Raw genomic sequence first — 9,639 nt, forward strand, 5'->3', positions numbered from 1 at the left:
GCTACGAATCTCTAACTTTATTAAACGTATGGGATATGAGAATTCCTAATATGACAACTCATTGATTGACCAATAGAAACTTCTAAAGCTTCTAGGATGACTCGTAAAACCCATTCTATTTTTCGACACATCTTTTAAATGAAACTTATGGACAAAAATTTCCTGAATGATATCGTACACCACCTGCAATTTCTTCATTCAAAACTTTATTTTTACTTGTACAAAAACCAAAGATATTGACAATCAATTCTACTCGCTTTACAAATTTTTCTTGCTATATAACAATGGCACCACTACGATATCATAATATTTTAGAATCAAGCAGAGTCATATACTAAATATTTCCTAATAATCCATAGTTAGGATCTCCAATCTGTCCTCATCAGCTAATTGAGTTAGTCTTGCATAGTATTATGACAAAACTAACTTCTATCTTGCTTGTATATGTATTAAGAAAATTAAAATAGGAGCATAGCTTGGATTCTAAAATTGCACTGTCGATTCATGCATGAACCGGTTAATACTTAGTAGGCCTTCCACATTATTAGGTTCTAGAGTTTATTCAATAATATAATGCTAGTTGCATATTTTATTGTCGAATCGATGGGGTTGAAATATAATGGGTTCCTTCATTAATACTAGAACGGGTATTGGGTTGATTTGGAATATGTGAGGTAAAGTAATTTTTTTTTTCCGAGGTTTAAAATCTCATAATTTTGCAATCCATCTCTCAGTGAAAAATGAAGCAAAATATATTTTATAAAGAGATATGATTGTTTTTCTTTTCTTATTCTAAAAAATTGTGGTTCACCGAATCTATTAAAATGCGTTTGGGGAAAGATTATATTCTTTATTGCTCTTTTATCATCTCAAAGGTGAATTTTTCTCTGCCTATTTTTATTTCTGAAAAATTCCCCCTCTACCATAGATTCCTTAGCTTTTGACACAGATTAACCTGACCAATTCAATTATCAAACCTACTCTCTCAAAGACGAAACTTTCTGATGATATACAAGTTCATCCCAAAAACTATATAATAAAAAAGTGAATCTCAAACAAGCTGACTCATCGCCATTCACCCACACATCCATCTCCAAATGTCAAAAATGCCCTCAACAACACCAATTATCAATTTACCACCGCCATCCATGCAACAGAAGCAAAAGTCGCTCGTCCAAGAAAATGGCACTTTCGTAAAAAAATTGCTGGACGAGACTTTTAACAATGGCATCGAAGATCCTTCACTCTCTCGCTCTCTTTCCTCTTCCTTTGTATCCATTATAAGGTCCTGTACTGCGCTTTCCCTCTCTCTGCGCAGAGTTCTCATTCTTCAATACTCAAGCATTCACGTACTCCCTCACCCTTTTCAAGTCTCTGGCTCTTCGCTTTGCTGGAAACACGGCGGTTTCTGGCAAACACTGACCTCTTGACGGCTCTTTCCCCCACGAGCTCACCTCCAATACTCCCATTTCCAGCCACACCTCGAAGAAGCGCAAAATGCCAGTGAATGAGACGAATTCGCAGGCATCATCTGGACCTTCCTATGAGGTTTTTCTAAGTTTTCGAGGACCAGACACTCGTCATGGATTCACCGATTGTCTTTATAATGCCATGGTAGATGCTGGGATCCTCGTCTTTAGGGATGATGAATCCCTCCGTGTTGGTGAGAAAATTAGTGATGAACTTCTACAAGCAATTGAGAACTCCAAGATTTACATTCCCATATTCTCCAAGAATTATGCCGAGAGTCACTGGTGCCTTGAAGAGCTCGCACACATGGTTGATTGCAACTCCAAATCTGAGAATAAAACGATTTTGCCCATTTTCCTGGATGTGGAACCTGATGATGTCAAGCTCAAAACAAACTATACAGCAAAGCTCTTTCATTTTCACTAAACTATACAGCAAAGCTCTTTCAAAGCACCGGAAAAAGTTCTGCACTGAAGCAGTAGAATCATGGAAAAATGCTCTTATTGAGGTGGGCAGGATAAAGGGGTGGAACTTGAAGAAAGACAATGGGTAAATGTCTTAAACTTTTCAACTGTCATATGTAGATTTTCTTTTTCCTCCTTGTTTTTAATTGTGGTATTATTGTAGAAAATATAATTTATTCATCTCCTTGATTTTATAGTTTAATTAGTCGCGGCCACTGCCGCTATTGCTATTGGCCACACAGCGGAGAGAAGAGAATTCTCACTGGCAGTGGTCAATGGTGGTTGCTATTGGTATTATCGCGGTGATAGCTTCGGTCAATGGCACTATTGTGGTGGTAGCGCACCCTATTCATCCTGATTTTCTCTCTCCTCTCACTCTTCGTCTCTATCACAATAGCCACGAATAGTGATAGATCTCCAAGCAGATCCACCAAGCTGCCGGCTAGCCACCGCAGTAGCTCGTCCGTCAGTCGCCACCACTTCGTCACCATCCCAACACCAAGCCGCCAGAAGGCTCCAAGCCATCCACCCTCGACACCTTCTTTGTCTCACTCACTGTGGCGAGCCGAATCCGGGACTGGACATCCGGTCTGATGCCACCGAGCCCATATCCGGCGTCACTGACCGTGGGTGACCCCAAATCTGGTGTCACCCAAGGCCAATGACGCCATCCCCGGCGGTCGCAAGGCCCAGTGACGTGGAGAATTGAGGCAAGGCCGAGGTGGCGGATCAACGTGGCGCAACGGGCAATGGCACCGGAAGGCAATGGTGACAGTGCAGGGAGGCGAGCGACGGCAACGGCGGCATGGCAGTGGCAGGGGCCGATGGTGATGGTGACTGAAGCTGTGTGGGGTGGAGAGAGATCGGCAAAAATCAGAACGCATATATGTCTAGATTTTTTCGCATTATTTCCTCAACATGTGAAGGCAATTTAGTCACTTTGGTAGTAGTTTTACAATATTAAAGTTATCCCTAACATAGTTGTTCCCTTATGGCAGCCAAGGAGAACTGATTCGTTCGGTAATTCGAACGGTTTCGGTTAAGCTGAAGGTTGCATATCAAAATGTGACTGAACATTTAGTTGGAGTTGATGATCGTGTAGAAGCTATAATCCAAAAGTTGGATGTGGCATCTGATGGTGTACGGTTTCTCATAATCCACGGAATGGGCGGGGTTGGCAAAACAACCCTCACTAAAGTCGTCTTCAACAAACTATCTTCTAGCTTTGACGGATGTTGTTTCCTTGCAGATGTTCGAGAATCATCAAAAGGCAAAGATGGTTTGGTAAATTTGCAAAATAAATTGTTATCCAAGCTCCTTGGTCGTCATTCTATCAACGAAATTCTTGATGTGAATGACGGAATCAACAAGATTAGAGGAGCACTTAGAAATAAAAAAGTTATCATTGTTCTTGATGATGTGGATGAGAAAGAGCAATTGAAAAGTCTTGCAGAAAATGGTAGTTGGTTCGGTTCATGTAGCAAGATTATCGTAACTACTAGGGACAAAAGTGTTCTAACTGAAGCCCCAAATGTTTCAACTTACGAAGTATGTGAAATGGAATTTGGTCATGCTCTTAAGCTTTTTAGTAGGCATGCCTTCAATAGTGACTCTCCACCAAATCATCGTGTCTCCCTTTCCAAAAAAATCGTCAATACTTTAGGAAGGCTTCCTTTATCTCTTGAGATTACAGGTTCATCCCTGCGCGGTAAAGACGAAGAATTATGGATTGACACATTGAAGAAGCTACAAAAAGCTCCTCCCAAGGATGTCCAAAAGATATTGATGATAACTTATGAAAAGTTAGAGGATGAAGAAAAGGAAGTATTTTTGGATATAGCTTGTTTTTTTGTTAATGAAGGTATAACATGCCCTTCCTATATGTGGGATGACTGTGAATACCACCCACACATTGCCATTGATGTACTCCTTCGCATGTCCTTAATAAAAATCAAAGAGGACAAATTATGGATGCATGAACGAGTGCAGGACCACGACAAAACTTTTTGGATGCATGACCAAGTGCGGGACCTCGGAAGGGAAATCGTCCGTCGAGAGAACTTCACCAATCCCTATGAGCGTAGTAGAGTGTGGAACAATGACGAAGCCCGGAGCATTCTAAAGGAGAAAGAGGTAAAAAGGGGAATATCAATTTATTTTTCTATGTATTGTTGTAGACTATTCTTGCAAAAGAATAAATTAATTGCTATTAGCGCTTGTAATTGTTTGCTTTTGACCTTCACATTTGGACTTCTGGGTGTTTCCATTGTCAGGGAAGTAAGAAAATAAAAGCAATGTCACTAGGAGGATATCGTGGATTTCATGACGGCATTTTAATAAGTGCTGAAGATGAAGGCATTTTGACAAGTGATGAAGATGAAGGCATTTTGACAAGTGATGAAGATGAAGGCATTTTGATAAGTGATGAAGATAAAGGCATTTTGATAAGTGATGAAGTTGCTCCATTACGAAACCTAGAGTTCTTTCAAGATGAAGGAATTTTGACAAGTGATGAAGTTGCTCCGTTACGAAACCTAAGGTTCTTTCAAGGGAATGGGAAGTGCCTCGTTGGAGACTTCAACAACCTTCTCCCTAGTTTAAGATGGCTTTCTTGGCAATTTTACTCTAGCCAGTTTGAGGCAACAAACTTTCATCCGGCTAAGCTAGTCATTCTTGACCTTTCATGGAGCACCATTTCAGAGGAATGGATTGGTTGGGAACAACTTAGAGTATGATATGAGTCCCACTCCTTGCATAAGCATATCATTTCTTCTATCTTTTTGTTCCTCTACAAGTCGTTTCTTAACATATATTTTATCAAATTGTTTTGTAGGAGGCCAAAAAACTAAAGGTACTAAATCTCAACTCGTGCAAAGAGTTAAAGAGAACACCTAATTTATCTACGTGGGTGTACCTGGAGAGATTGGTTCTTGAATGGCTGTATCAACTTAATTGAAATTGACCCATCCATTGGTAATTTGCGATCATTGTTGGCCTTTGATTTATCAAATAGTAAAATTAGCAAATTGCCATACTCGATTGGAGGGTTGGTGAAAATTAGGCAGTTGGATTTTTCGAAGTGTACGAAGTTAAAGGAACTTCCAGACTCGATTGGGGAATTACAATCATTAGTTGAGTTGGATTTGTCATCGACAAGTATTGATCGCCTACCTGATTCAATCGGCAATCTAAAGCAACTGAAAGTACTAAGGATGCGCGGGATAAGAGGGATAACAGAATTACCAAGAGCAATTGGGCTGCTAGAGAAGCTCGAAGAGTTAAATGCCTGCGGATGTGAGAACTTGACCGGCGAAATCCCTAAAGAAATTGGGAGACTATCCCGTTTAAGGATCCTAGACTTGTCGAGCACACCTATATGCGGATTACCTGCCACGGTGAGTCACCTCTCTAATCTCCAAGAACTTAAGCTAGAAAATTGTGCCGAGCTTAAACAATTGCCAGAGCTTCCCCAAGTTTGTCTTTTCTGACATGGGGCTGTGAATATGAGTTTTGCCCCTGGGTTAAAAGAGGTGCCCCATCTCAACAGGAAAAACCTGTCATTACTCTTCCCACTAACATCGGTAGCCTATCTCAGCTTAAAACACTAAAATTGGGTTGCAAAAATGTGCAATTCCTCCCCCAGCTCCCCTCTAGTTTAAGACAGTTAAACTTTCGTGATCTGGTAACCACAGGATCACCAGATTTTGACAATTTACGTCGTAGTCTGGTAACCACACGATCACCGGATTTTTCCAATTTGAAAGACTTGTCATTCTTGACATTCGATGTATGTTCGCTAGAATTATCCAGGATATTTGATGCGGAGTCGGAACGCCTCCGTATGGATTACTGTAAGTTTAGAGAGTGGACGCACCGCTGGAAATGAAAAGATTGAGAATATTAACGATGGATAATTGTAAGTTACTTCCAGAAGTACTTGATCTGTCGCGCATGAAGCTTGATCTGTCGCGCATGAAGAATCTAGAAGAGGTAGAATTGAGATATTGCGATCCAATAGTCGAGATTTGTGGCCTTGAAGAATTGGGATCCCTTTGCTCTCTAACAGTCAAGCATTGCTTTTGGTTGAAGAGGATTTCAGACCTATCGAAATTCAAAAAGCTACCGAAGCTCGATGTAGGAGGTAATTGGAACCTAAATAAGCAGGAAATCTATTGGAATTATTGGAATGGAGAGTTTGGGGGTGACATCTGCAACGTCGGCGGCTTAGATTTGTCGTCTGTCCCCGACAACCGCAAAGCTAATGTATTCTTCGGCTCCGATTCCGATGATGCTGAAGAGACCTTTGGCTTGACTAACCTGACCCCGGCTCACAAAGTGATAATGATGAGCAGTTTGAAGTGACACCTTAGACGTTGCCTCTAACTCCCCATGAGTCCCATTGGCGGCTTCAATTCGTCGTCCACGTCCGGCGAGCTAAGAGCCGTTGCATTCTTTGATGTGTTGGTTCTGCCTCTGCCTCCGCCTCCGCTTTCTCCTCCGCTTCCGCCTCTGCCTCCGCCTCTAGGAGCCCCACCAGCAGCTGGAATATGGTAGCACCGCCTTTCACACCATAACTTGCACTGGTAATTCTAAATTGCGCACCAAGTGTTTGCTCAATTACCTTTCCCTGTTCAGATCTGGATATGGAGTTTTGTTATAGGGTCTGATGGTTGAAGTTTATGGTGTTGAGCTAATTGGGAAAACTGAGCGACTAGCACCTTAGTTTTGATTTGATTTGGTGTGCAGACGGTGGTAAAACCCCCCACATTTCAATAGAAGTTTCTGTTCACACTCTTTGAAGGCCTTAGGGAGTCGAATCTTGCGCGGTGTGGAACAGCAATATCCTCATTTTCATCGATTTCATCTGCAGTGAAAAAGTAATTGCTTCCTACCTTGAATTTATTTTGCTAACAAAACTATTGTTGAGTTGTTTTAGATTTTGGTCCTTGAGTGGTTAGCGTTCTTATCTTAATTGTCTTTTCCATGGTCTCAAGAGTTCAGCTCCATAAGGTTCTTTTTCAGAGCTTCAATAATACGGTTTGGCCTCTTCAGACTATAAAACAGGTAGGTACAATCCATTGAATCCATTCCTCTTTTCTTAAGTATGTAGAATTATTTATCAGGTTCAAAAGTAAAATACAAAAAATATAAAATTTTCAGATAATGGAATACATATGATGACCTTTGTTTAAGAATAGTGGTGTGATTTTTCTAATTCAATCACATGCAGTAATAACTCGACTAGGTTCTAACTTTGCTTTTGAAATTACATGTCGACTGCCATTTGTTGTTGTGGTGGTGGTGGTGGTGGTGGTGGTCATCGTCGTCGTCATTATTATTGTTAAGTAGGTTTGATTGCTTGAATGATCTGCTGGAAACTTGGGTGCTTCATAGTACTGGCTACATTTTCCATATCAATTTTAGTGTTAGGGATTGCCATGTCATATTTGCCACCTTATATTGTTTTGCCATCTATGGATATCATATATCTTGTATACTGGTGAAATATGAGCTATTTGCTACTATTGAGTGTATTTATTCCGTCAGGAAGTAAAAATCTAGCACAATTTAGTTCTCCCAATAGTGACCATTGCTGGCATTACGCTCGTTCTTCTAGCTAGATTATGATATTGTTAATTTTGCAATGGAACAAGTATATTACTTGTCTTGTTAGTGAGAACAAGGCCTTGGCTTTTTCCTTCTTCTTTTTTCAAGAATATCATTAGGCACTTACTAACATTTGATACAACAACTTTTGAGATTTAAACATAGTGATATGTTGAACCAATTATGTAAGAACGATATAGACTACTTGCACTTGAAGTAATGGAGTTTTTACATATTCCCAAGGGTGTGAGACGGGTGTTGTTCAGATCCTTGATACTGCTAGTTAAACTTATGTTCCTAAAATACTTTTGTGGGTCACGGTCAGCTGAACTAATGTGGGATTTCCAAATTGTTGGAGCACTCATCTGAGTATCTTAATAAACTGTGGTATTGGTGAGTGCTATGATCAGAGGGACAAATTTGATTTGTGCTCTGTTTCGTTCTCAGATGGATTATGTGCAAAAAAGAGTTCAACACTAGCTATGTGGGACTCATGAGAGACGGAGCAAAACGCTTGGTAGAGAACACAGACATTAAACTTATTGGTAGGATTCATCCCTCTTTACTATTCTAATGAAATCTCAGTAAGAACCTTTTTTTTTCTTAGGTGATGCTGGTTTGCTTCATTGTCATCTTATCTTCACCTTTTAACCAGACTCACTGATTTGTAGTGTACTTCATGATGTGTCTCAATTGTTACCCAGAAACCATGCTAGGATATATTTTTCTGTTAGGCAGCTACCTTTTCTATTACCACGAATTTTTACTTGCAGCTTCACTACAAGCAAATGTTATTTTTCTTAGGCATGGCAAGAAATGCATGCTTTCATCATGTTTGATTTTTCCCTAATGACACAATAGTTGCAGTACAATGCTGTTATAACTGTCAACATGAACACATGATATTCTGTTGATCTCTAAAGACATGCGTAAGACAATGCTTAAGCATATATTGCTATTAGGCTTTTGAACACTACACATGTTCATTTTTTTCTAAGCCTACCCTCGAGAAATAGTGCCGCTTGATCATCTAATTTCTTTCTCGTTCTGCAACTTGTAGATTGAGATGCAATCTTGCATGACCAGTTTGTGCTATTCAATGCATAAATTGATTACCTATTTGTTGTTGCATATTATGATTTGATTGCATCCCACCTTATCTTCCTTGAAAGCTGGGTAAGAAATTGATTTGACGTATGACAAATTTCCTCATCAAAGTTAAGAATGAACATTTCATTGCTGAATTGCCATCTGACTTAACTAGTGTTGGTGATTTTGCCCAGATTTCACATTGTTGCATTATGAAGTCTAGGCTCAAGAAACTGACACTTCAGGAAAGCTGTAGGAAATTATTCTTGTCAAGGGTTTGAAACTCGAAGATTACCTGCAGGAGTGTATACAATCCATATCTGTCTTTGAGATTGGTTGGTGGAAAAGGATCACCTATAGGATGAATGCCTATCAAATAACTTCTCCAAGTGAGTTTTGCTCTTTTTTAGGGGAATTAATTTGACGATGACTGTTTTATCTACGATCGTTATTATCATTGTCACGTGAGATTGACTTGTGCCTGATTGGTTACCATAGAGATGTCAATTGAAGATTTGTTTGTCTTTTTCATGACTTTGCATGTGAGAATGCTAGGTGCTAACAATATTTCTTTTTTGTTCTAGGGGAGTAGAAGTCATCAAAAGGGCCAAGTGAGAAAAGCATTGCATGCACATTCTCCTTGGAATTCAAATTTACTTGATGGGATGGACAGATTTTGCAGAGAATTGGGAACTTTAGCAATCATTTGAATATGTAGTATTTCTAAAGCAAAGTAGAGGCTATGGTTATGTTTGCTTAGGCTTTCAAAATAAGACTCGTCTAGACTGTTTCTCTTGTTTTTTCTTTTCCCTTACTGAAGAGCTGCTGGGAATTGAACTCATGCGATATATACTTGACGAGGCCCACCAAAATTGGTTATTGTGACTTATGAAGAGAAAGCCTGTCATGCAAATTCTCTCTTCCATGGCGTTGTAACTATCTTGGTGGTTACCTTTAGCTTCTGCTTTAAAATGTAGGATATGGCACACAACGTGATTTGAGAGATCAA

General features: G+C 39.8%; 1 protein-coding gene and 1 long non-coding RNA gene across 11 annotated transcripts; both read left to right on the forward strand.

The window, feature by feature from the left end:
- Positions 1-1,497: 1,497 nt before the first annotated feature.
- On the forward strand, positions 1,498-4,132 carry LOC104434753 (TMV resistance protein N-like). The gene is made up of 4 exons (XM_039306921.1): positions 1,498-1,754; positions 1,906-2,019; positions 2,933-4,067; positions 4,112-4,132. Exons 1-4 carry the CDS (start codon positions 1,498-1,500, stop codon positions 4,130-4,132), a joined length of 1,527 nt encoding a protein of 508 aa, XP_039162855.1.
- A 269-nt stretch (positions 4,133-4,401) lies between these two features.
- Positions 4,402-9,639, forward strand: LOC104430399. Of its 10 annotated transcripts, none has more exons than XR_005547578.1 (7): positions 4,402-4,663; positions 4,768-6,517; positions 6,681-6,811; positions 6,936-7,002; positions 7,989-8,086; positions 8,825-9,019; positions 9,215-9,639. It is a non-coding gene; the product is annotated as an uncharacterized LOC104430399 (long non-coding RNA). The 10 variants fall into 10 exon arrangements; XR_005547579.1 differs by having other exon boundaries at positions 6,936-6,998; XR_005547573.1 differs by having other exon boundaries at positions 4,403-4,663; positions 6,929-7,002.

Source organism: Eucalyptus grandis, chromosome 2 (assembly GCF_016545825.1).
Source record: "Eucalyptus grandis isolate ANBG69807.140 chromosome 2, ASM1654582v1, whole genome shotgun sequence".
NCBI lineage: Eukaryota > Viridiplantae > Streptophyta > Magnoliopsida > Myrtales > Myrtaceae > Eucalyptus > Eucalyptus grandis.

Coding starts and splice junctions, on each gene's coding strand:
- LOC104434753 (XM_039306921.1), top strand. CDS start 1,498: ATGCCAGTGAATGAGACGAATTCGCAGGCATCATCTGGACCTTCCTAT. Junction 1,755..1,905: donor AATTATGCCGAGAGTCACTG/GTGCCTTGAAGA, acceptor TAAACTATACAG/CAAAGCTCTTTCAAAGCACC. Junction 2,020..2,932: donor AACTTGAAGAAAGACAATGG/GTAAATGTCTTA, acceptor CCCTTATGGCAG/CCAAGGAGAACTGATTCGTT.